We start from the raw sequence: 27,965 nt of genomic DNA, 5'->3' as shown, positions 1-27,965 counted from the left end.
TTGGTTGCAAACCTGCCGTAAACTCTGTTTCTTGACGTAAAGCACATTTTGTTGAAGTGGAGCGCGCCAAAAAAAAAAAGCCAATTAGTGAAGCACTCTTTTCTTGCTAACTTAATCAACGATTCAAATGGCATCGACTAGCAAGATAGCGTTGCAGTCAAGAAATTTGCCGTGGTAAGTTGAATCAACTAGCTAGCTAGTTTACGTGTTGCCAGCAAGGTAGTCACGTTAGGTTTAGCAGGATTTAGCTAGGGTCGTCACTAGTTAACACAGCCATAAAGTCATAATTCTGGCTAAACCCCTCCCATTTCTACAATTTATCTTAAAATGATTTTAGACCTAACCACACTGATAATTTTATGTCTATCTCTATTCATAAATGAAGACTAAAAAGCTAATTGTTGTAGCCAATGTTTATTTTGTGGCTGTGTAATGACTGTGGTTGTGTTATCTAGTGGAAACCTTTAGCTACTGTAGCTCGCCGAACTGCAATCAATGTTTCGCTTGTGTGATGTGTATTTTCGCTGAGTTGTGAAAATCTCTTTTGAGCATTTTGATCTTGACTAGGGGTTGAAAAATTGCTGGGACCGGGACTGCGTCACATACATTTAACATACCATTAAGGGGCCGCGGTCCTGCACGGGACCAGTTCTTGCTAGAGCTGGTGGGTGTCGGACAATAAGTCATGCATGTAAGATGTCCATGAATATAACGTTACTTTTCGTACCGCTCCCGCTGATTTATTGTCCGTCACCCACCAGCTCTAGCAAGAACTGGTCCCGAGCCCGACCGCGGTCCCGCAATGTTACGTTAAATGTATGTGACGCAGTCCCGGTCCCAGCAATTTTTCAACCCCTAGTCAAGATAAAAATGCTCAAAACAGATTCTCACGTAGCCAAATGTATTAGAGCATCGGTATTATTGTGCTATATCAGCCAATAGGGTAGACGTAGTTTGAAAGATAGTAGAGTTGGGGCGAAATATAGGAGAGCAAACACTTGACTTTAACAACATTTAGAAGAGGAACAATTTGCAAGCTGAGTAAATATATGTGTTATTAATATTTATCTCCTGTTTCATATAATGTTTTTCTGAATCAAAACGGGCTTTAGGTGGGCGTGGCAATGGGAGCAGTCGCCATATCTCCTACAGATGCACATGGGTTTTGCAGTATGTTGTTTTTCCCGGATGTCTAACCCCCATTTTCCGTACGTGATGCACACGTGCTTCGCAAGGTTGCGGAACCGTTTGCAGCATGGCGAAGATCAGTTGAGCCCTGTTCGACCAAAACTAATATTTGAACAGATGAACGTTATTCTTCGGTCGTTTTACAGGTTTCATAGGCTGGCAGAGCTACCAACAGACTGGCGCGTACAAGGGCGCATTACAACAATTAATTAATTTATATTCTTCTGTCACATTCATCTCTAGCAACATCAATAAATTGAACTGGTTGTTTTCATATAGAGTAGTGATTTGAAATCACTAGCTTGCCCAGCATGATGGCATGCTAAATTATGCACAGAACAGTTATGTGTGTATTGATTTTGCACGCCATTCTGTTGGCTGGTTTGCAGTACCCAAGTGTAGTAATGATGAATTGTTCCAGTGTCATTCTTACAAGAGACAAATTTCCAGTCATTCAGCTGTTATCTTCTTGCCTGTAATTACACAATAGTCATGATCATTTTGGCCTCTGTGTGGTCCTTCCCAATGGATAACTTTTACTTCCATCTGTACCACTGCATGGTAATGCCATGCACATTTAATTCACATAGAGTTGATCTGGCTGTTGATTGTGGCCTGAGGAATGTTGTATCAATCCTCTTCAATGGTTGTGCGAAGTTGCTGGATATTGGCAGGAACTGGAACACGTTGTTGTACATGTCGATCCAGAGCATCCCAAACATGCTCAATGGGTGATGTCTGGTGAGTATGCTGAAACATGAAGTGATGGCGGTGGATGAATGGCACGACAATGGGCCTCAGGGTCCCATCACAGTATCTCTGTGCATTCAAATTGCCATTGATAAAATGCAATTCGTTGTCCGTAGCTCATGCCTGCCCATACCATAACCCCACCGCCACCATTGGGCACTCTGTTCACAACGTTGACATCAGCAAACCACTCGCCCCCACACGACTTCATACATGTGGTCTGCAGTTACGAGGCCGGTTGGACGTACTGCCAAATTCTCTAAAATGACGTTGGAGTCGGCTTATGTTAGAGAGATTAACATTACATTCTCTGGCAACAGCTCTGGTGGACATTCCTGCAGTCAGCATGCCAATTTCATGCTCCCTCAAAACTTGAGGCATCTGTGGCATTGTGTGACAAAACTGCACCTTTTAGAGTGGCATTTTATTGTCCCAAGCACAAGGTACACATATGTAATGATAATGCTGCTTAATCAGCTTCTTGATATGCTCATGAAACATGGGACCAACACTTTACATGTTGCGTTATTTTTGTTTTGTGTAGTAAATGCAGTCTGCAGATAGACAGACAATTTTAGAGACCTCCATCTTGGTGGTGTAGAGACATTTTTGCATTTTAAAGCCAATTTCCTGCAGTTCTACACGTTTTGTTTTTTGCTCAAACATAACATCTAAACAGCTAAATTCATTGTTTTTGGAATGTTCGATTTTCCCTGACTGTCTATCTTTTTTTTGGTGATTGTGGAGTTCTCAAAGATTATATTATAAAACAATATAGGTCCATCATCTTTTCTGCATACTTTATTTTAGTCGTTAATGTTTACAATGAGAGTGTTTTTCAATCCAAAATATTTTCTATTTATTTTTACACTATTTGGACTTAAGTGACCCAAAAGAACACTTAGGCGGCCCGCCCAAGGATTTACATGGCATAAAAAGCCCTGCATATTTAGGAAGTTAAAGACAACTGCTCCGTGCTTCTCCGCCTATATAGCCTAGTCTACAGACTATTTAAGTGAGACCACACATATTGTCGCACTTGATCTCGCACACCCAACAAAAGAGAAGAAAGGTAGGCTACTGAACTTGAAGCAGAATTTTCCTATGAGAGTTTTGAATAGTACGACAAAGATGTGCTTTTAATACAATAGATAATGCATACTAAACAGAAAGACAACCGGTTGAATTAATCTGTGGGACACATTTTTTTTTCTTCATATTTTCAGCAGGAATGTAGCTCTCTATTCCCACCACCTCTTCCCTGATTCTAATGTAGCCACTATGCGCGGATGCTGGCTGACATTTTTGTACATATTTTTAGGGTTGAGAAATACAGGCCACAGACCCTAGATGACTTGATTTCTCACAAGGACATATTAAGCACCAGTAAGTATGTTTTTGTTAGTCTTTGAAACAGCAAGGGATGGAACTACTGTTGAAAACCTGACCCTTATCCATTCCAGCAACAATTCAATTGTCTGGTCAAGTGAATGTATTCCAAATAATGTTTTCATGCTCAAATGAACTATAACATGTTTTGCATAAGTTCTATGTAACAACCCTGGCTTTCTTCAGTACAGAAGATTATCAGTGAGGACAGACTGCCACATCTCTTCTATGGACCTCCAGGTGCAGGGAAGACGACTACTATTCTAGGTTGTGCCAAGCAGCTCTACAAGGACAAGGAGTTCAACGCTATGGTCTTGGAGGTACGCTCCAACTCAGCACATAGAATTATCCGAAATAAATGTAACGCTCATAACACTGTACTTGAAGGGTTGTCGTGTTTTCTAGTCAGCTAGATTGATTCTTAACATTTCATGTTAGTTAAAGAAATGTTCTCGGGTGCAATCAAGGTTATGTTCCAATTTACAGTGAATTCGGAGCATTCAGACCCCTTAACTTTGTCCACATTTTGTAACGTTTCAGCCTTATTCTAAAATTGATTAAATTAATGTATTTCCTCATCAGTCTACACACAATACCCCATAATGACAAAGCGAAAACAGGTTTTTAGAAATTTTTGCAAAAAAAAAAACCGTATTTACGTAAGTATTCAGACCCTTTGCTATGGGACTCGAAATTGAGCTCAGGTGCATCCTTTTTCCATTGATCATCCTTGAGATGTTTCTACAACTTGATTGGAGTCCACCTGTGGTAAATTAAATTGATTAGACATGGTTTACAAAGTTACACATCTGTTTATATAAGGTCCCACAGTTGACAGCGCGTGTCAGAGCAAAACCTGATGGTCGCTCTGACAGCCTTAGGTGTTCCTCTGTGGAGATGGGAGAAACTTCCAAAAGGACAACCATCTCTGCAGCACTCCACCAATCAGGCCTTTGTGGTAGATTGGCCAGACGGAAGACACTCTTCAGTAAAAGGCACATGACAGCCCACTTGGAGTTTGCCAAAAGGCACCTAAAGGACTCTCAGACCATGAGAAACAAGATTCTCTGGGCTGATGAAACCAAGATTGAACTATTTGGCCTGAATGCCAAGCATCACGTCTGGAAGAAACCTGCCACCATCCCTACGGTGAAGCGTGGTGGCAGCATCATGCTGTGGGGATGTTTTTCAGCGGCAGGGACTGGGAGACAAGTCAGGCTCAAGGGAAGATGAACGGAGCAAAGTACAGAGAGATCTTTCATGAAAACCTGCTCCAGAGCACTCAGGACCTCAGACTGGGGTGAATTTTCATCTCCCAACAGGACAACGACCCTAAGCACACAGCCAAGACAATGCAGGAGTAGCATCGGGACAAGTCTCTGAATGTCCTTGAGTGGCCCAGCCAGAGCCTGGACTTGAACCCGATCGAACATCTCTGGAGAGACCTGAAAATATCTGTGCAGCGACGCTCCCCATCCAACCTGACAGAGCTTGAGAGGATCTGCAGAGAAGAATGGGAGAAACTCCCCAAATACAGGTGTGCCAAGCTTGTAGCGTCATACCCAAGAAGACTCAAGGCTGTCATTGCTGCCAAAGGTGCTTCAACAAAGTACTGAGTAAAGGGTCTGAATGCTTATGTAAATATGATATTTCTGTTTTTAATTTTTTATTCATTTGCAGAAATGTCTAAAAACTTGTTTTCACTTTGTCATCATGGGGTTTTGTGTGTAGATTGATGAGGGAAACAAACAATTTAATAAATTTTAGAATACGCTGTAACTGTCAAGCCTGCTCCCGCTCTTCTCCCCTGGCTCTCGAGGGCGCCAGGCTCACCAGCATTGTGCACTCCTGCTATCATTATTACACACACCTGCCTTCCCCCCGTCACACACATTAGCGATTATTGGACTCACCTGGACTCAATCACCCCTGTCATTACCTTCCATATATCTGTCTGGTTCCCTGCTCTGTTCCCTGCTTCTGCATTAATGTTTGTATGTCTTTGTATACCCGTGTGCTGATGCTGTTCCTGTCCTGTTACCTGTCTGTTCCGCATTAAATGTTCAACTCCCTGTACCTGCTTCTCATCTCTGGTGTCGGTTCTTACAGTAACGCAACAAAATGTGGAAAAAGTCAAGGGGTCTGAATACTTTCCAAATGCACTGTATCTGATATTATATCAAATTATTGTTCTTACATGTTAATGCATTTATTTTAGCTAAACGTGTCCGACGACCAAGGTGTTGATGTTGTTTGAGGACTCATCCTGTGTTTTGCCAGCACCAGGACCATATTCAAGTAAGACAATAATAATTGGGGATGTGAATCTTTCCTTTCAAGCACAATTCGGTACGCATCTTGATACATGGGTTCCGATACGACTAAATAACAATTATTTTAGTTTGAAACGATTCGGTGAAATACAGTTTGATTAGTGGAAGGAATCAATGCGATTTGGTTGGGGATTCAAAACGATTCTATGCACTAACATTTGTTTCATGAAACACATTCATTTTACATTCTATATTAAATGCTGATGGCGCTCAGGAGCTGGGCCTTTCTAAACTGGATCTATCTGATCTGACTTCTCTGAGCTGAGTGACACTGTGTGAGTGAGTGCTTTACAGTGTATGGTGTGTGTATGAACCTGAGCTGAGCATTAGGGCAGATTGAGCATCTATCACTATCAGATTAGGTGGGGGACAGGCAATCTGAAATCCCCATCACCCACTGATTCACTTGCCATTTTAGCAGATACATTTTTTTTTTTTGCACGTAATATGTCAATATTTATCTTTAGAAATTAGCTTTGACTTAGCAAATTAATATAACACAGATATTTATCTGTGATGATGTCTGATTGGCCAAGCTTCAGATCAATCACTCCCACTTGAGTCCAGTTGCGGAAGAAGGTGTGGTTTAGTTAGGTTCTTTTCATAACTTATTATGGCTATAACAGTCTGTACTTTCGTTGTGCAGTCACAAAACCTATTTCAATGTTCTTGTCATTTCCTTGTGGTTCCGTGCATACCAAAATTGACATGCTAATAACTTCAAATTCATGAATGCTCAAAAATATCTGAAATTCATTACACAAAGTGAGAGGCATAGCATAATTACACAATTATTAATTTGTTATGATGGATATCAGAAATACTCTTTGGAACTCTGTGTCCTTTGGAAAAAGTACAATATAAGGTTTTTGTAAATTTTTTGCAGCTTTTCACTTTAGCAGTCCGGTCCCTTGGTATCATCCAGGGCCTACACTCTACAACATCTCTTTGTCTTGCAAACGTAAAGGACCTCCCATTGAATGGGAACCATTTGGGGCAGACTCCACCGAGGATAATTCCTTTGACATTCCAACTGGCCATTTGACGGCGGGGTTCTTTCTTAGCTGGGCGTCTTCCTGGATGACGTGAAGCCATTGAAGAAGAATGGGGGATCTTTCTCCCCCATGGAGAGGTGTCTCCTGTGAATTGAGGAGTTTTATTGTCACATACACCGGATAGGTTTAGTGAAATGTGTTGTTTTATGGGGTCAGCCATGGTAGTAGGGGGCCCCTGGAGCAAATTAGGGTTAAGAGTCTTGCTCAAGGGCACATCGACAGATTTTTCACCTTGTTGGCTCAGTTACTGGCCTAACGCTCTAATCGCTAGGCTGCCTGCTGCCCTAGTAGACAGAGCACTCAGAACCTCAGACTGGGGTGATTGTAGATTGTAGATGTTGATTGGAAGAAGGTGTCCTTCCTAGTCAGACGGTGTGGACGCGGTCGGTGGTGGGGGGGGGCGACTCTGCTCTAATGCCTCAATCAGATCGACAGCGTCATTGCGTTTTGGTACACCAGCTTTGGATTTCGGCCCCTTCTCAAAAGTGAAGGGTTTTGACCTTTTGAAACTTTATGGAGGAGAGCTCTTCTCCCGCTCCAACCGATTGCAGCTTGCAAAAATGAATGCTGTCCTTCTTGTGAAATTACAACTTTACCCAGTTCATGTACAAATTACCAATGCACTGACTGTTTAAAGCAAATCTACCAAAGCTATTTCTTATGGTGAACATGCCAATCGAAAAGCCCCAATCAGCAGTTAGATGTGAGTTCGTCCACTCCGATAGCCTAGCCTACACAACTCCCCTGGTAAAACACAATTTTCTACACCGCATTTGGTAACAATGACCCAGCAAATTACATTGGATGTCACCCAACTAATAAAGCCTATGATTTGACATTGCGAAAGCCATTTTACAAGCATTTGAATGCGGAAGGTGCTGCACAGATGTACGAATATTAGATCAGGGATATGCCTACCTCTCGTTGGCACGAGCAGCTATGCTCTGTGCGCACAGCTGTTATCTGACTTTGAGATCAGTGACTGTCATACACATTTACATGCTTAATTCAATATTGGCTAATGGGTGAGATGACGCATACATTCAGTCACAAAAGATTAGAGGTATTTATTAGAGGTACAAATAAATGACTAAAACATTTTAGTGAACTTGCGTTTCATAATATTTGAATTCATTTTCTGATGACGCGTGTAACTTTTGGATCGGTTTGGGCTCCCGTGGACCGACACACTCCTATCTTAAACGATTCATATCGGTAAATCGTTACAATCCCTAACAATAATCCTTTTAGAGAAGTAGGTCTTTTAGCTACCATATCGCAATCAGATTCCTGGGACTTTTCAGCAAGGACAAGGGAATGTATGTTTCATGATTAGCGACTCATGGTGTAATTGTAACAGCGTACAAGAACTCAAGTCCTTTTGTTCACCTGACCTAGAATTCCTCACAATCAAATGCCGACCGTGTTATCTTCCAAGAGAATTCTCCTCTGTTAATGTCACAGCCGTGTATATCCCCCCTCAAGCCATTACCACGGCCCTCGATGAACTTCACTGGACTATGCAAACTGGATACCATATATCCTAAGGCTGCATTTATTGTAGCTGGGGATTTTAACAAAGCAAATTTGAGAACAAGGCTACCTAAATTCTATCAGCAAACTCTGAATCACTGCTACTCTTTCTTCCGCGATGCATACAAGGCTCTCCCCTGCCCTCCTTTTGGCAAATCTGACCACGACTCCAATTTCCTCCTTGCTATAGGCATAAAATCAAACAGGATGTACCCGTGTTAAGAAATATTCGACGCTGGTCTGACCAATCGGAATCAATAAGAGATTTAAACGTGTTAACCCTCGCAAGGCTGCCAGCCCAGAAAGCATCCCTAGTCGCGTCCTCCGAGCATGCTCAGACCAGCTGGCTGGTATGTTTACGGAAATATTCAATCTCTCCCTATCCCAGTCTGCTGTCTCCACATGCTTAAAGATGGCCACAATTGTTCCTGTACCCAAGAAGGCAAAGGTAACTGCACTAAATGACTATCGCCCCGTAGCACTCACTTCTGTCATCATGAAGTGCTAAGACCCACTACAATTTGCTTACCTCGCCAATAGGTCCACAGACGATGCAATCGCCAGGGTAGCCTAGTGGTTAGAGCGTTGGACTAGTAATCAAAAGGATGCAAGTTCAAATACCCAAGCTGACAAGGTACTAATCTGTCGTTCTGCCCCTGAACAAGGCAGTTTACCCACTGTTCCTAGGCCGTCATTGAAAATAAGAATTTGTTCTCAACTGACCTGCCTAGTTAAATAAAGGTATAAAAAAAAAATAATGCCCTATCCCATCTGGAAAAGAGGAATACCTATGTAAGAATGCTGTTCATTGACTTTTGCTCAGCATTCAACACCATAGTACCCTCCAAGCTCATCATTAAGCTAGAGGCCCTGGGTCTCAATCACGCCCTGTGCAATTGGGTCCTGGACTTCCTGATGGGCCGCCCCCAGGTGGTGAAGGTAGGAAACAACACCTCCTCTTTGCTGATCCTCAACACTGGGGCCCCACAAGGGTGCGTGCTCAGCCCCCTCCTGTACTCCCTGTTCACCCATGACTGCGTGACCATGCCCGCATCCAACTCAATCATCAAGTTTGCAGACGAAACAACAGTAGTAGGCCTGATTACCAATAATGACTAGAAAACCTACAGGGAGGAGGTGAGGGCACTCAGAGTGTGGTGTCAGCAAAACAACCTCTCACTCAGCGTCAACAAAACTAAGGAGATGATCGTGGACTTCAGGAAACAGCAGAGGGAGCACTCTGAGTACACATCACGGACAAACTGAAGTGGTCCACCCACACAGACAGTGTGGTGAAAAAGGCGCAACACCGTCTCTTCAACCTCATGATACTGAAGAAATTTGGCTTGTCATCTAAAACCCTCTCAAACTTTTACAGATGCACAATTGAGAGCATCCTGTCGGGCTGCATCACGGCCTGTTATGGCAACTGCACAGTCCACAACCGCAAGGCTCTCCAGAGGGTGGTGCGGTCTGCACAACGATTCACCGGGGGTAAACTACCGGCCCTCCAGGACACCTACAACACCCGATGTCACAGGAAGGCCAAAAAGATCATCAAGGACAACAACCACCCGAGCCACTGCCTGTTCACCCCGCTATCATCCTCAAGGCCATCAGACTGTTGAACAGCCATCACTAACACAGTGAGGCTGCTGTCTACATACAGACGTTAAATCATTGGCCACTTTAATAATTGGTTCACTAGTCACTTTAATAAAGCCACTTTAATATTGTTTACATATCTTGCATTACTCATCTCAATATATATATACTGTATTTTATGTCGCTCTGTCATTGCTCATCCATATATGTATATGTTCTTATTCCATTCCTTTACTTAGAGTTGAGTGTATTATGTAGTTGTTGTGGAATTGTTAGATTACATGTTCGATATTGCTGCACTGTTGGAACTAAAAGCACAAGCATTTCCCTACACTCACAAGAACATCTGCTAGCCATGTGTATGCTACCAATAAAATTTGATTTGATTTGAACACAAATGATTATTTATAGTCCCCGTAACCTACACAGGCAACCCTTACTTCAATTCACAAAATGTGTGTTTATTTTTTTGTCTTTGTCTTCCAGGAAGGGTTTCAAGTTGGTGATACTGGACGAGGCCGATGCTATGACCCGGGATGCCCAGAATGCATTGCGGCGAGGTAACCATCTGTTTTGATGTGCTCACCTGCTGTGTACCAACTGGCCAAATGAGCTGCCTGCCAGCTAACCAGTCATTTCCAGTCATTCACACTGATTAAAAGATGTGCTTACTGTAACATGAGATATGAGACGACAAGCAAAATGTTGAATGCATTTGGGAGGGGGATACTGCATATTACCCTGTTATTACTGCTAATGATTTACAATATTAATGTGCTGCAATTGCTTGTAATAGATCACACTGATTTAACAGCGGGTTAATATTTTGGATTTTACATTTTTATGAGGTTATGTCCGCTGATCTTCAAAACATTGACATCCATTCCTCCCTTCCTCTCTCTCTTCTTGCTTCCTCTCCATTATCTATCTCCTCCCCCTCTACCTCTCTCTTCCTCTCCTACAGTCATTGAGAAGTACACAGAGAACACGAGTTCTGTCTGATCTGTAACTACCTGTCTAAAATTATCCGGGCCCTGCAGTCCAGATGCACCAGGTTCCGTCCTGTCTCAGGACCAGGTGATCCCCAGGCTGGAGTATGCTATCCAACAGGAGAGGTGAGGCCAGAGGGTATCTGGAGAGGCCAGAGGGTATCTGGAGAGGCCAGAGGGTATCTGGAGAGGCCAGAGGGTATCTGGAGAGGCCAGAGGGTATCTGGAGGGGGCAGGCTTTTAGTGTCCCAGAAAGACACTGCGTGCTGGGTTTTATTCTTGCCTTTTAATCAGAGGCGTATGTATGTCTGATCTTGTCCCTGCAGCATCGATATAACTCCAGATGGAATAAAAGCTATTGTGACCCTATCATCAGGAGACATGAGAAGTTCACTCAACATACTGCAGGTACGGGGGGAAAAAAACATATTCCCAGTGTGTAGCTAAATGTAGTCAATTGCATCACCATGTTCAGTTTTTATTGCTGATCAAAATGAATGAATGTATTAACTAGTGATGGTCACCAATATGGAATATCGATATTAGTAGCCGTTTTAGATTTCATATTGATGTATCAGTTTGTAAAAAAAAATACATTGCAACTGTGTGAATTTTCACTTTTCTGTAAAGTCTAGACATCTGCTTGCGGATTGCCCATTGGGACAGGTGTAAATGTTCTGGTAGCATAAACCTACCTAACCAGTTTGAATACAATGGGAAGCCCACAGTTGATGGCCCATCAGCAGGCAATTAAATATGCTAATTCGAGAACCTGCCTTGTGAGAAGGTCTGTGAGAGGGTTTTGTGCATACAGGAACAGTCTTTTATACTTTTTACAGAACAGTGTAGGTTAAAGCGAGAATCCTTAATTTCAAAAGAACAAAGCCTCTCCCCGCCTCTGTTTTGGTAAAAAGCTGAGGGATGGGCCTGGATAAATGTAACCACTGTCAAATTCATAGACCGAGCTGCCTACGGGTGCAAGGACTAACCATCCATGATATCAACATTTGAGGTTCAATCATGTTTTGAGGCTATACAGTTTTTATTTACATTGTTTACAAACATTGGAGTAAAACAAGCTGATATTTTGTGTTCTGATGGGGTACGATAGTTGAACTAAGCTCATGAGGTATTTATGTTATATTCTCCAAGAATCAATGGGTATATATCATTAATGTATACATCCAAAAATTGATGTAGCAACTAAGGATTATAGCTTTAAAGACGTCCTCCAGAGATTTTTTTTAATGTTCCTGTTGAAAAGCGATATCCTAAATAATGTACACATTAAAAGTAAAACAATATGTTTTGAGCAGAATAGTGTTTTTTAGATACAACTGCAAACTTTAAGGAGTAAGACATTCAAGGAGTTGGTCCGATATGATGTCATCGGCCTCCCACTTGCTTGAGGAACAATAGAGGACAAAATAGGAAAGGCCCACCCACTGGTGTCAGATCATACCTGGACCACCTATTGAGATGTACCTTTTGTTAAGTAAATTGGGTGTTAAATGAGGTCAAAAGGAGACTGGAGTATGACCTCCTCCAGTCTCCTTTTTCACAGGAAGAATAAACCGATATCACAATATGCCTTTCTCTTATCGATATCAAACAATATCAATATTGGCGCTCACCACTAGTTTTAGCCATATAATACAGATATAGAGTGTACTAGCTACTTAAAGTGAATTTATTTGTGTTATATTTTATGACTGACTGATTCCTCACCCATGTATTTCTCAGAGCACCAGCATGGCGTATGGGAAGGTGACAGAGGGTAATGTGTACACCTGCGCTGGTCACCCACTACGATCAGACATAGCCAACATTCTGGGCTGGTCCCTAAACAAGGTCTTCACCTCCGCTTACAACCACATCCTTTATTCTCTTTCGCAACCAAATGTAATATCACAATTTATGTTTAGCTTACTATCTTCAATAGAACATTCTTGTTTTTCTCCACAATGGGTATATTTATGTTTTTCTAAAGCAGCTCTTTCAAATAACAATATATCCAATGCATTGTATATCTACATACCAAATGTAATATCACAATTTATGTTTAGCTTACTATCTTCCATAGAACATTCTTGTTTTTCTCCACAATGGGTATATTTATGTTTTTCTAAAGCAGCTCTTTCAAATAACAATATATTTAGCGCAGTATCTAGAAATAGCAAAATGGCCATCTGAGAATACAATCATCACATAGCGTAATATCTCAATTTAGCATAATATCTCCAATATGTGGTATCTCACATAGTGTCACATCTCAGTATAGCGTAGAATCAGTATAGTGTAGATTCAGTATAGCGTAGAATCACCTTTGGCAGCAATTAAGCTGTGAGTCTTTCTGGGTAGGTCTCTAAGAGCTTTGCACACCTGGATTGTAGAATATTTGCACATTATTCTTTAAAAAAATTCTTCAAGCTCTGTCAAGTTGGTTGTTGATCATTGCTAGACAGCCATTTTCAAGTCTTGCCATAGATATTCAAGCCCATTTTATGTCAAACTGTAACTAGGCCACTCAGGAACATCGTCTTGGTAAGCAACTCCAGTGTATATTTGGCCTTGTGTTTTAGGTTGTTGTCCTACTGAAAGGTGATTTTAATCTTTCCCAGTATCTGTTGGAAAGCAGACTGAACCAGGTTTTCCGTTAGGATATTCCCTGTGCTTAGCTCTATTCCGTTTCATTTTATCCTCAAACTCCCTAGTCCTTGACGATGACAAGCATACAGTGGGGGAAAATAGTATTTGATCCCCTGCTGATTTTGTACGTTTGCCCACTTACAAAGAACTGATCAGTCTATAATTTTAATAGTAGGTTTATTTGAACAGTGAGAGACAGAATAACAACAACAAAAATCCAGAAAAACACATGTCAAAAATGTTAGAAAATGATTTGCATTTTAATGAGGGAAATAGGTATTTGACCCCTCTGCAAAACATGACTTAGTACTTGGTGGCAAAACCCTTGTTGGCAATCACAGAGGTCAGACGTTTCTTGTAGTTGGCCACCAGGTTTGCACACATCTCAGGAGGGATTTTGTCCCACTCCTCTTTGCAGATCTTCTCCAAGTCATTAAGGTTTCGAGGCTGACGTTTGGCAACTCGAACCTTCAGCTCCCTCCACAGATTTTCTATGGGATTAAGGTCTGGAGACTGGCCAAGCCACTCCAGGACTTTAATGTGCTTCTTGAGCCACTCCTTTGTTGCCTTGGCCGTGTGTTTTGGGTCATTGTCATACTGGAATACCCATCCACGACCCATTTTCAATGCCCTGGCTGAGGGAAGGAGGTTCTCACCCAAGATTTGACGGTACATGGCCCCGTCCATCGTCCCTTTGATGCGGTGAAGTTGTCCTGTCCCCTTAGCAGAAAAACACCCCCAAAGCATAATGTTTCCCCCTCCATGTTTGATGGTGGAGATGGTGTTCTTGGGGTCATAGGCAGCATTCCTCCTCCTCCAAACACGGCGAGTTGAGTTGATGCCAAAGAGCTTCATTTTGGTTTCATCTGACCACAACACACCCAGTGTGGATTTCAGTCCTTCACGGCGTAGTGTGTTACCAATTGTTTTCTTGGTGACTATGGTCCCAGCTGCCTTGAGATCATTGACAAGATCCTCCCGTGTAGTTCTGGGCTGATTCCTCACCGTTCTCATGATCATTGCAACTCATTGCAACTGATCTTGCATGGAGCCCCCCAGGCCGAGGGATATTGACAGTTCTTTTGTGTTTCTTCCATTTGCGAATAATCGCACCAAATGTTGTCACCTTCTCACCAAGCTGCTTGGCGATGGTCTTGTAGCCCATTCCAGCCTTGTGTAGGTCTACAATATTGTCCCTGACATCCTTGGAGAGCTCTTTGGTCTTGGCCATGGTGGAGAGTTTGGAATCTGATTGATTGATTGCTTCTGTGGACAGGTGTCTTTTTTACAGGTAACAAGCTGCGGTTAGGAGCACTCCCTTTAAGAGTGTGCTCCTAATCTCAGCTCGTTACCTGTATAAAAGACACCTGGGAGCCAGAAATCTTTCTGATTGAGAGGGGGTCAAATACTTATTTCCCTCATTAAAATGAAAATCAATTCATAAAATTTTTGACATGCGTTTTTCTGGATTTTTTTGTTGTTATTCTGTCTCTCACTGTTCAAATAAACTTACCATTAAAATTATAGACTGATCCTTTCTTTGTCAGTGGGCAAACGTACAAAATCAGCAGGGGATCAAATACTTTTCCCCCCCACTGTACCCATAACATGATGCAGCCACCACCATGCTTGAAAATATGAAGAGTGGTACTCAGTGATGTGTTGTGTTGGATTTGCCCCAAACATAACGCTTTGTATTCAGGACATAAAGTATAATCAGTATAGTGTAGAATCAGTATAGCGTAGAATCACCTTTGGCAGCAATTAAGGAATATTTTTTTATTCTGTACAGGCTTCCTTCTTTTCACTCTGTCAATTCGGTTAGTATTTTGGAGTAACTACAATGTTGTTTATCCATGCTTAGTTTTCTGTTATTACTGCCATGTAATTGTTTAAAGTCACCATTGGCCTCATGGTGAAGTCTTTGAGCAGTTTCCTTCCTCTACGGCAACTGAGTTAGGAAGGATTCCTGTATCTTTGTAGTGACTGGGTGCATTGATATCCAAAGTGTCATTAATAATGTCAGCTTTTTTTTTTACCCATCTTCCAATAGCTGCCCTTCTTTGCAAGGCATTGAAAAACCTCCCTGGTCTTTGTGGTTAAATCTTTGTTTGAAATTCACTGCTCGACTAAGGGACCGTACAGATAAAAAAAAAAATTGAGGTAATCGTTCAAAAAACGTTAAACACTATTTTTGCACACAGTGAGTCCATGCAACTTATTATGACTTGTTAAGCACACTTTTACTCGTAAACATATTTAGGCTTGTCATAACCAAGGGGTTGAATACTTAAGACATATCATATTTTTAAATGTTATGTTAATTAGTAAACATTTCCAAAAACATAATTCCACTTTCACATTATGGGGTATTGTGTGTAGAACAGTGACACAAAATCTCAATTTAATACATTTTTAATTCAGGCTGTAACACAACAAAATGTAGAAAAAGTCAAGGGGTGTGAATAATTTCTGAAGGCAATGTATATTGTCATGATATATTTGGTAGATCAATTCTAAACAGACACAGTATATGAGGGAAGACCTACCAGGCCAGAATTTGACACCATCTGCACTGTGACTAGATGTTTTCTTGGTCTGGTGTCCCAGGAGACCCCTCACGGTTGCCATGGCTACCGGTGTTTTCATGGTAGGAGGAATGGCTTGCCCTCGGTTGTGTGGTACGCACCACTACTGCTATGATTTAGCATTGAAATGAACAATATAGCGAAATTTAGTTTAGTTTTTTATGATTATGAATAATTGTCTTATTTCTGAGGTTATGTATTTCTGTTCTTACTTAACTATCTTGGCATATTCATCAGGCCTTACCATAGAGGACTTCATAGTTATTTATAATTCTAGTCAATTTTATGATACGTTGATTTGATACACTTCTGTAGGGTATATTAAAGAGGTGTCTCTTGATATATAAAGAGGCAATGGTGATAATGTGATAAGTGGTTTGATTATTAGTTATGAAATATACGGGGCACCGTCCATAATCTGAGTCTATGGGAAAATCTGGTCTAAAATGAATCTTTGTCAATTATCATCCAACTTTCTGAAGGCATCGTAAATTCTTTTGAACTGTTTGGTACCCGAACCACACGCTTGTAAACACGCAACATTTATTAAAAGATAAAACAAACAAACAATGCAAACTGTAAAATGATACAGAATAAAAGAATGGGGTTTCCTGAATGGAAAACAGGAATGGGATAGCTACATGTAGTCAACGCCAAAGCAGCACAGATGCCACACTTGGCAAAAGGAGTAGGCAGAGGCATAGATTTGAAAGACGTTGAGAGAGAATGGCTCGTCTGTGGTACATCATCAATTTTTTAATTTTATTTAACCTTTTATTTAACTTGGCAAGTCAGTTAAGAACAAGTTCTTATTTACAATGACTGCCTACCCCTGACCAAACCCGAAAAAAACTGCAGTACATTAATCAATACACAAAATCATAAGATTAGGCCTACAGCTTAACACCAATGCATTTGAGGATAGTAAGGCAATCCACTTGTATACTTATTCATCTGTGTTGAAGTCTGATTGGCCAAGCTTCAGATCACTCACTCAGTCACTCACTCACTTGAGTCCAGGTGTGAAAGAAGGTGTGGTTTAGTTAGGTTCTGTTCATAATATATTATGTCCATAACGGTCTGTACCTTCTTTGTGCAGTCACAAAAGCTATTTAAATTTCATGTAATTTCCTTGTGGTTCCGTACATACCAAAATTGACATGGCGATAACTTAATATTCATGATTGCTTGAAAATATCTGAAATTCATTACACAAAGTGAAAGACATACAGAATTACAGTCAGTAATTTGTTACGATGGATATCAGAAATACTCTTTGTCCTTTTGTAAGTTTGTCTTTTCACTGTAGCAGTCCGATCCCTTGGTATTACCCAGGGTCTTCACTCTGCTACATCTCTTCATCGTGCAAATGTAAAGGACCTACTATTGATTGGGAAGCATTTGGGGCAGACTCCACCGAAGCTAATTCCTTTGACATTCAAACTGTGGCCATTTGACGGCAGGGTTCTTTCTTAGCTGGGTGTCTTCCTGGATGAAGTGAAGCCATTGAAGAAGAATGGGGATCTTTCTCCCCATGGAGAGGTGTCTCCTGTGACTTAAGGAGATTGGTTGATGCCTCAGTCCTGTCTTGATTGTAGATTTAATATATTTTGATTGGAGGAAGGTGTGACAACCGACATCGCCATTGCGTTTTGGTACACCAGAAGTACATTCATTTCCAACGGAACACTGCGTTGCAGAGGCAGATGCAGTGCGTTCTGTGTGTGTGCCTTCGGAAAGTATTCAGACCCTTTGACTTTTTTCACATTTTGTTACGTTACAGCCTTATTCGAAAATAGATTAAATAAAACATTTTCCTTATCAATCCACACACAATACCCCATAACGACAAATCGAAAACTGTTTTTCAGAAATGTGTGCAAATGTGTGAAGAAAAAAAAACACCTTATTTACACAAGTATTCAGACCCTTTGCTATGAGATACGAAATTTAGCTCAGGAGTATCCTATTTCCAGTGATCATCCTTGAGCTGTTTCTAGAACTTGATTGGAGTCCACCTGTGGAAAATTCAATTGATTGGACATGACTTGGAAAGGCACACAACTGTCTATATACGGTCCCTCAGTTGATGAAACCAAGATTGAACTCTTTGGCCTAAATACCAAGCTTCACTTCTGGAGGAAACCTGGAACCATCACTATGGTGAAGCATGGTGGTGGTAGCATCATGCTGTGGGGAGGTTTTTCAGCAGCAGGGACTGGGAGCAAAGTACAGAGATATCCTTGATGAAAATCTGCTCCAGAGTGCTCAGGACCTCAGACTGGGGTGAAGGTTCACCTTCCAACAGGACAACAACCCTAAGCACACAGCCAAGGCAAAACAGAAGTGGCTTCGGGACAAGTCTCTGAATGACCTTAAGTGACCCAGCCAGAGCCCGGACTTGAACCCAATCAAACGTCTCTGGAGAGACCTGAAAATAGCTGTGCATCAACTCTCCAACCTGACAGCTTGAGAGGATCTGCAGAGAAGAATGGGAGAAACTCCCCAAATAAAGGTGTGCCAAGCTTGTAGCGTAATACCCAAGAAGACTCAATGCTGTAATTGCTGCCAAAGGTGATTCACAAAGTACTGAGTAAAGGGTTTTGAATACTTATGTAAATATGATATTTCAGTTTATTTGTAATAAGATACAATTTCAAAACCTGTTTTTGCTTTGTCATTTATAGGGTATTGTGTGTAGATGAGGGGGAAAATATAATTTAATAAATTAAAAAATAAGGGTGTAACGTAACAATGTGGAAAAAGTAATGTGGTCTGAATACTTTGCGAAGGCACTGTACTGTACAAGGTATGCATTGTATGTGTACATTTCCCAAAAAACATGCGACCGTCTGTACACGTGTGGCAGATACATTAATTCAGTATAGTTGCATAGCTACTAGGGCTGTTACGATATCAGTATCGTAATATTTTTTTCATGGGAAACCATGAAGCAGACTTAACTCTTTGGTACTTTATAACCTATGGAAAATGTTGTGTGCTATAGCTTAGAAAATAAATAAAAATGACTCCAAAAAAACAGCTCAACTTTAGGGCTGTTTTCCTGAAGAAGTTAAATCCACTTTGTTTTGTTTCCTTGCCATGATACTAATGAGTATCGAGATACTGGTATCATCCTGGCTGAATGTTCCGCATAATCGATGCTGTCGGTCTGAGGCGTAGGATCAATGCGTGACATTGCTACACCTGTTAATTTTACAATGCAATGTTTTGAGGCATTTGAAACACTTCTTTGGTATAAATTAACCATGTATTTTGGTTTCTTACAGTTGACTTTCATCCTGTGTTTCGGATGGGTTTGCTTATCAAGTTGGCAGATATTAAGTGCTCCTGTATCTTCGGTATGGCTGTTGATTATATACAATTTGTTGGGTAAGTCGCTTTGGAAAACAGCGTCTGTTAAATGTGAATTAAGATTACTAATATGTTACACTTTTTTGATAATGTGTTTTGTTCTTATAGGTACCGGCTGGCCTCGGGACCCAACGAGAAGACCCAGTTGAGTTCGATGGTGGCAGCTTTTCAGGCAGTGAGAGAGATCTGGGTCAGGCAGTGAGAGAGATCTGCCACCCAGACCAGCGGTCCCCAAACAGTCACAATCTATTACAGTGCTTCCCAAACTGTGCCCACGCCCCCCCCCCAATTTTTAAGGAACTCAGTGCAGCTTTCAACTTACTCTTGAAAGTTGTAATAGTAGAATGCACAAGATGCAATTTAAAAAATGGGTAGTGCACCATCAGTGTTCCTCTTGTTATTTCAGTCATTGCCTACCTTAAAGCTATTTGTAACTTGTCAGAAATGTCCATGTCAGCTAACATTTTTTTAGCCCATAGATTTTGTTGTAATGTTTGAGACTCAAATCACATGAATACACATTAGACACGGCAACATTTGATAGAATTCCAAGAAAATGATTGAAAACTGCAACATTTTCTCTGCACCCCTTGACAAAATGTTTGAATTGCAGGAAAAAAAGCTTTAAACTTGCAACATTTTCTCTCCACCAACAAGAGGGGTGTGAACAGTTTATGTCATGAACAGTGCTTGTGCCCATAGAACTAGACGTGGCGCAAACGCGGGAGGGGGCGGACGTTCCCCATTGCTGGAAGGGGTGGCCTGAGTGAAAAAGTTTAGGAACCCCTGATCTAGTACACATTGATCAACCAACCAAGTTCTTGGAGAGCTACGGGTGTGCATGATTTTGTTCTAGCCCATCTTTAACACACCTGCTGCAATTAATACATTGCTGGTCGAGACCATGGTTACTTGAGTCAGGTGTGTTAGCGTTGGGCTGGGACAAAAGGCCTGCGTACCCTGTTCACTAAAATATAACATTTATCAATGAAAGTGTGAGGGGATAGAACCAGTGAGATTAACGTCATAAAAACACTTGTTGTCCCCGTTTGCTCGATATTCCTTTATGTACATTAAGTAGAATTTCTGTTTAATAAAATTGTAATTTGTGTATTTTTTTAGACTGTCATGGAATTATGATTTAATAGACCAATTTACACAATACAAAATGTATATTTACTCTCAGCAAAATTACACAAATGTCACTTTACATACTATAATATATCTCTAACACAAAATATAGATCTAGTAACTTCCATTTTCCATTTATGTAAATTAGCCAGTAAAGAGTTTTTTTAAAGTTCATCTGTATGTTTGTTTATAATCACTAGCTAATTGCATCCAGGTGAATTTCCATTTTGACATCCTGAGAGATTTCCTTGGACAAATAGCTGATGAGACATGACTGATTTTGTGTAAACCAAAGTATCCACTCCACTCAAGGTCCTAAAAAGTCCCATCATTTCAGTCAGACAACATTCCCACCAACTTTTTATGCATTTGTAAACGAGGCAAATAATAAGCTCTCCTCCTTTGACTGTTCCATCATTAGTTAGTCAATACATCCATCAACTCAAATGCATTACAAATGGAGTCCAGAAACATTCCTCCACCCATTCCCAAAGTCACTATTCCTCCTCATCCGAGGAGCGGTCAGATCGTGCTTCTGAGTGGTCCGGGATGTCTCTGTAGGTGAGGAACTCCAGGATCCTGCGTGGTATGGGGAGGGCCTCCACCTGGTGTGTGGAGACTGAGTGGCGCAGGACGGAGCGGCACAGGTGGCACAGACTGGGCACTGACCTGGGTACCATCCAAAACCTCACGTGGCCATCTCTGGTCCTGCAACAATAACACACAGGGTATTAGCCTATTTGTTTGCCTCGTTTTAACCTTCCTACATGGATATGCTAACTAAATAAGACTAAAAAGACCAACTGCAACAACACTGGGTGTCGTGTCCGAAATCTGTCTTGCCCACTGTGTACTAATCATACTAAATACTATTTAGAACGTACTGTTTAGTATGTAGTAAGCAACTAATATCACCACACTAGGCTCATCCTACTGAGAATGCGTCATCTAATGCGCAATTGCGTTCATTCCCAATATTAGTTTATTTTGTTACAGCGCGTCCCCTCAGCTGAGTATCAGCTGTTGTCAGACTAGGGTTGCAAAGCTACAGGTAATTTACTATAGTTACCGGGATCTTTGGTAATTAACATAAATTCTTTGGCAGTAACTTTGGTAATTTATACTTGAATAACTTTTAAAAACTGTATTCATATATGATTCATGTTTCATATTGTCCATGAGTTTCTAGTAGATAGACCATATGGTTCAAGAGAAAATCGCCTAATTAATGAAAAAAGCATCTTATCAATTAACTCTGGAACTCTAATATTGACTTTTTTCACAACTGCCACCAGTTTGACGCCAAAACGTTGTACTGAATACAGACAGTAAAATAAATGTGTAAAAATGGTTTTATATATATATATATATATATATATATATATATATATATATATATATAATATTACAGACACCTGTGATAATCTGAAGTACTCAAAAGGGCCACTAGATGTCTTGTGATATATAAAATCCTTGAAAGATACAAAAATTCAAGTAGTTTACTGGTAAACTTTGAAAGTTTCCAGTAATATACCCTCCCTTTACATACCTATGTCAGACACACATGGGTCTCAAAAGATGATTCCCTTAATAGTGTGCAGTGAATTCTACTGGATGAAAAGCCCAAATGAGTATGACACCCTGGCATTTAAAGCACACTAAACCTATAAAACGACATTTTTCCGCATACCTAAAATGCCTACTATTTAGAAAACGCAAGTACGGTTATTCGGATACGGCCAGGATCTTAGAGGTGCATCTGAAGGTGAAGGCAAATTCCTAGGACCGTATTCACAAAGCCCTCTGGAAATTGCTTTCAACAGTCTCATATCAGTATAAAATAAGGGGGTATTGTCTTCCCCATCTCTCCAATGTTATCTATTAACTCTACCCTTATAATTCATAGTTGATTATATCCAGGCCTGACAGAGCTTGGATGCATCTAAAATGAGTTAGTAGTCCAAACACACCAAGACAATCATGAAGAGGGAGACTAAAAAGATTTGGCATGGGTCCCCAGATCCTCAAAAAGTTCTACAGCTGCACCATTGAGAGCATGGTGGCAGCGTAGCCTAGTGGTTAGAGCGTTGGACAAGATCGAATCCCCGAGCTGACAAGGTACAAATCTGTCGTTCTGCCCCTGAACAAGGCAGTTAACCCACTGTTCCTAGGCCGTCATTGAAAATAGGAATTTGTTCTTATTAACTGACTTGCATAGTTAAATAAAAATTAAAAATGTAAAAATCCTGACCGGTTGCATCACCGCCTGGTATGGCAACTGCTCAGCAGGCGCTACAAAGGGTAGTGCGTACTGCTCAGTACATCACTGGGGCCAAGCATCCTGCCATCCAGGACCTATATACTAGGTGGTGTCAGAAGAAAGCCCAAAAAATGGTCAAAGACTCCAGTCACCCAAGTCATAGACTGTTCTCTCTGCTACTGCACGGCAAGCAATACTAGGACCAAAAGGCTCCTTAATAGCTTCTACCCCCATGCCATAAGACTACTGAACAATGAATCAATGGGGATCATTTACATTGACACCCCCCCCATTTGTTTTTCACACTGCTGCTACTCACTGTTTATTATCAATGCATAGTCAGTTCACCACTACATACATGTACAAAATTACCTTGATTAACCCTTCACATTGACTTGGTACCGGTACCCCTTGTATATAGCCTCGTTATTGTTATTTTATTGTGTTACTTTTTATAATCTTTTACTTGAGTTTATTTGGTAAATATCTTTCTTGAACTGCATTGTTGGTTAAGGGCTTGTAAGTAAGCATTTCACGGTAAGGTCTACCTGTTGTATTCGGCGCATGTGACAAATAAAGTTTCATTTGAGGCTCATGTTTGTATCAAGTTATTCTAATGAGAATGAGCCAGTAAAGTAAATCTACCCTGTGGCTACGACTCCCCCTTGTGGATGGAAGTTGCAGCACAGCCCATTGGAGGTACGGTCCTCCTTGGTCTGCATCACCATACCCCTCTGTCCTGGCTCCCACATCTGGAGGGCTCTGTGAGACACATGAAACAGAAGGCCTAGCACTTTCTCTTTTAAATTTGTTGAGGAGGGTGCAAAGCTTTTAACTAAACTCTTACCTGTCTTCAGTAACAATGGCCAGTTGCAAACCCCCGGGGGAGAATCTCAATGATGAGATTTGGTTCTGTCCATACATCTCAGAGCAATCCCTATTGGAAAGAAAAAGCAACAATGTGTCAACTAATGCACCACACACATCACACCATTATCTTGCTACAGATATCAAACCATTATCCACACAGAGATGTACATTAGAGTAGACAATTTCTGTGCAGTGTAGGGGTCCCACAGATCGATCCACCAACTGGAACCACTGAAGGCTGCGGTGGCGAGCAGTGCCCCATCGGGAGAGAAGTCACAGGAAGCTAATAGGTAGAATGTCTTGTGGTTGATCCCCGTTAAGTTCCTGATGAAGGTGTACGACCGCAGGCTCCATAGACACACCATCTGGTAAAATAAAAAATACTTTTATAGCCTTTTCATACTACCATGCGGAGTCGAACCAAACTCTGCTGGCTCAGACATTTCCTTTTCAGCACGGTTTCAGCAACTATTGTGGTTCTCTTGGAGAGTCCTCTGCTGAGGGGCAACTCACTCTGTCAAACCTGCCGACCGATGCGATCATGCTGCAGTCTGGTGAGACACTACAGCAGCTGACCCAGTCCTTGTGACCAGAGAGGACATGTGGCTCCTTTTCACCTATGGAGGGCAGAGAAAAAGATACAGTATATAGAAGTTTAAGGTCAATTCCACATGCAATAAAAATGTCCATGAATTTCTGCATTGAAGAAGATGAGAGAAATGTCCTTTGGAGGAATGTTTTTAGCTGTATAACAATAGCTGACCTTTCTGGGTTAGATCCCATATCCTTAAGGTTTTGTCTCGAGAGGATGATATGAGGGTGAGCTTTTCGTTGGGAGTGAAGACCAGGTCCCTTGCAATACCCTCATGTCCTTTGAGGTCAAACCGAGGCTGACCTGAAAATGTAATCAGGGCACTGTGAGTTGCACGTTAACATTAGAGACTTGGCATCATGTAGTCAATAAATGAAATAGAGCAGTGTCCTAAGTTGGATATCCCACCAGTTACAACATCCCATATCTTGATCACTCCATTGTCTAAGCCAGTTGCCAGAAGCAGTCTGGATGATTCTCTCTCACAGGATGCTGCTTTTTCTCCAGGTGCTGGTGTCTTTGATGGACGTGGTCCAAACGCCAACCCCCACACTGTCTGACCACAGTTCAGGGTCTTGTCCTGTCTGTTGCTCTCTAGGGCAATCTCAACCCTATTGACCCTATATGGACAAGCATTATTGACAGTAAACAAATTAAGAATAAAACTCAAGAGTTGCTGATGAATAACATCAAGACCATCAAATGAGGAAGGAGATGAAGCAAGGAAGAATGTTAGGAAGGAAGGAAGAATGGATGGAAGGAAGGAAGGAGGAATATTTACAGGCCTATAGTCTTTAAAGGCCCTACATACTTATCATGCCGAAGCGGCCAGGCAATCACCCACACAATTCCGTGTCCCATGGACCATGCAAACCAGGATCCATCTGGAGAGAAATCAACGCTCCACGTCTCGCAGCCAGCGCGCCCCTCCAGCGATGGAGGGTGGGCGGATTTCAATTCCAATATCAGCCCATCGGAAGCTGTGAGAGGCGAGAAGTTAGAATAGAAACAATGAATGCTGTTGGACTACCGTAATACAGTACATTTGAGTGAATACTCCACATAAACTCAGCAAAAAAAGAAAAGTCCCCTTTTCAGGACCCTGTCTTTCAAAGATAATTCGTAAAAATCCAAATAACTTCACAGATCTTCATTGTAAAGGGTTTAAACACTGTTTCCAATGCTTGTTCAATGAACTATAAACAATTAATTAACATGCACCTGTGGAACGGTCGTTAAGACACTAACAGCTTACAGACGGTAGGCAATTAAGATCACAGTTATGAAAACTTAGAACACTAAAGAGGCCTTTCTACTGACTCTGAAAAACACCAAAAGAAAGATGCCCAGGGTCCCTGCTCATCTGCGTGAACGTGCCTTAGGCATGCTGCAAGGAGGCATAAGGACTGCAGATGTGGCCAGGGCAATAAATTGCAATGTCCGTACTGTGAGACGCCTAAGACAGCGCTACAGGACGGAAAGCTGATCGCACGTGTAACAACACCTGCACAGGATCGGTACATCCGAACATCACACCTGCAGGACAGGTACAGGATGGCAACAACTGCCCGAGTTACACCAGGAACGCACAACCCCTCCATCAGTGCTGACTGTCTGCAATAGGCTGAGAGAGGCTGGACTGAGGGCTTGTAGGCCTGTTGTAGGCAGGTCCTCACCAGACATCGCCAGCAACAACGTCGCCTATGGGCACAAACCCACCGTCACTGGACCAGACAGGACTGGCAAAAAGTGCTCTTCACTGACGAGTCGCGGTTTTGTCTCACCAGGGGTGATGGTCGGATTCGCGTTTATCGTCGAAGGAATGAGCGTTACACTGATGCCTGTACTCTGGAGCAGGATCGATTTGGAGGTGGAGGGTCCGTCATGGTCTGGGGCGGTGTGTCACAGCATCATCGGACTGAGCTTGTTGTCATTGCAGGCAATCTCAACGCTGTGCGTTACAGGGAAGACATCCTCCTCCCTCATGTGGTACCCTTCTTGCAGGCTCATCCTGACATGACCCTCCAGCATGACAATGCCACCAGCCATACTGCTCGTTCTGTGCGTGATTTCCTGCAAGACAGCTATGTCAGTGTTCTGCCATGGCCAGGGAAGAGCTTGGATCTCAATCCCATTGAGCACATCTGGGACCTGTTGAATCAGAGGGTGAGGGCTAGAGCCATTCCCCCCAGAAATGTCCGGGAACTTGCAGGTGTCTTGGTGGAAGAGTGGGGTAACATCTCACAGCAAGAACTGGCAAATCTGGTGCAGTCCATGAGGAGGAGATGCACTGCAGTACTTAATGCAGCTGGTGGCCACACCAGATACTGACTGTTACTTTTGATTTTGACCCCCCCTTTGTTCAGGGACACATTATTCCATTTCTGTCAGTCACATGTCTGTGGAACTTGTTCAGTTTATGTCTCAGTTGTTGAATCTTGTTATGTTCATACAAATATTTACACATGCTAAGTTTGCTGAAAATAAACACAGTTGACAGTGAGAGGACGTTTATTTTTTTGCTGAGTATATTTGTTAGTGTGCCAGCTGTTCATTTGGCAATTTTTCCCTTTCCTTTCTCACGACTTCTACATGGGATTGACTGTTTCTGAAAGCTATAATGGAAACACCAACATAAAGTGTCTTAACTGGGTGTTGGGTCCCTACGAGCCGCCAGAACAGCCTTGGCATAGATTCTACAAGTGTCTGGAACTATTGGAGGGATACTACACCATTCTTCCACGAGAAATTCCATCAATTGGTGTTTTGTAGATGGTGGTAGAAAACGCTGTCTCAGGCGCTGCTCGAGTCTCCCAAAAGTGTTAATTTGAGTTGAGATCATGGCATATGGTTTACATCAGGGTTCCCCAACTGGCGGCCCACATTTTCGTTGCCCAATAAAAAATCGTCCCGCAGCTGAATCTAGTTTTACATCGTTTTCATGGTCATCAAATCATTCATTGACCACCACTTGTGCCCTGTGAATGGGGGCATTGTCATCCAGGAAGAAACCACTCCCACCAGGATATAAATTATTAATCAAAGGTTGAAGGTGATCACTCAGAATGGCTGTGTATGTATTTATTGGCGTTTACCTTGCCCTCGGTGGACCTAAACCATGCCAGCAAAATGCACCCCACACCATAACAGAGCCGCCAGAACCCTAATTTACTCAAGTGTTTCCTTTATTTTTGGTTACCTGTATATTGTTACCTGTATATTGTTTTATTATAGTCCTATAAATAAAATGGAACGTACCTGGCCGTATGCGCCGAATGTTGTCTTTCAATGAACACATTTTTGCAAATTTTAGATGTTGACGGAAGCAGGTTATCACATTCTTGATCGGGTTACTGTCTATACTTCCTGATTATCTAACAATACCGTCTAGTCAATAATCCCATGTTAAAATGCCATATTCCGAGAGAAAAATAGAGCGCATACTGTATATTCGGATCGCTAAATGACGTGATATAGCCAAATTGTGTTTTTTTTTAAGCTTTCGGTAGAGAAATGTAAGTCAAATAAGAATTCATCTCATTTCCTGTACAGTAAAATTCCATTCCTCCAATGCGATAGGATTGGCTACCTTGCCACACGTGCCTTTGTTTTCTATTAAGTAACATGGACTCGTCTTGGGCTTGTTTGATCTATTGAT

General features: G+C 41.7%; 2 protein-coding genes across 2 annotated transcripts; one reads left to right on the top strand and one right to left on the bottom strand.

Moving 5' to 3' along the window:
* Window positions 1–7: 7 nt before the first annotated feature.
* On the top strand, window positions 8–20,571 carry LOC106585245 (replication factor C subunit 5). Its single transcript, XM_045707144.1, is given in 12 exon segments — window positions 8–174; window positions 3,260–3,324; window positions 3,514–3,647; window positions 5,546–5,625; window positions 10,340–10,413; window positions 10,818–10,841; window positions 10,844–10,913; window positions 10,915–10,968; window positions 11,169–11,250; window positions 12,586–12,693; window positions 19,370–19,472; window positions 19,563–20,571. Coding segments are annotated over 12 exon segments (882 nt in total). The 5' UTR covers window positions 8–127; the 3' UTR covers window positions 19,604–20,571.
* On the bottom strand, window positions 20,566–27,946 carry wsb2 (WD repeat and SOCS box containing 2). Its single transcript, XM_014171244.2, has 9 exons — window positions 27,566–27,946; window positions 25,119–25,287; window positions 24,716–24,927; window positions 24,479–24,610; window positions 24,229–24,332; window positions 23,884–24,080; window positions 23,693–23,782; window positions 23,491–23,607; window positions 20,566–21,293 (listed from the first exon to the last, which is right to left on the bottom strand). Exons 1-9 carry the CDS (start codon window positions 27,603–27,605, stop codon window positions 21,083–21,085), a joined length of 1,272 nt encoding a protein of 423 aa, XP_014026719.1. The 5' UTR covers window positions 27,606–27,946; the 3' UTR covers window positions 20,566–21,082.
* Between the last annotated feature and the right edge of the window lie 19 nt (window positions 27,947–27,965).

Source organism: Salmo salar, chromosome ssa24 (assembly GCF_905237065.1).
Source record: "Salmo salar chromosome ssa24, Ssal_v3.1, whole genome shotgun sequence".
Taxonomy (NCBI): Eukaryota; Metazoa; Chordata; class Actinopteri; order Salmoniformes; family Salmonidae; genus Salmo; species Salmo salar.
The sequence above is the reverse complement of the archived record's forward strand: the minus strand, read 5'-3'. Positions and strand labels throughout refer to the sequence as shown.

Bases quoted from the DNA above. Each gene is read 5' to 3' on its own strand.
- wsb2 (XM_014171244.2), bottom strand. From the start codon at position 27,605: ATGTGTTCATTGAAAGACAACATTCGGCGCATACGGCCAG. The intron at 24,611-24,715 runs GTGGGATATCCA...TTACATTTTCAG, and splicing joins GATATGGGATGTTGTAACTG to GTCAGCCTCGGTTTGACCTC. The intron at 24,081-24,228 runs GTGAGTTGCCCC...TTATTTTACCAG, and splicing joins CGGTCGGCAGGTTTGACAGA to ATGGTGTGTCTATGGAGCCT.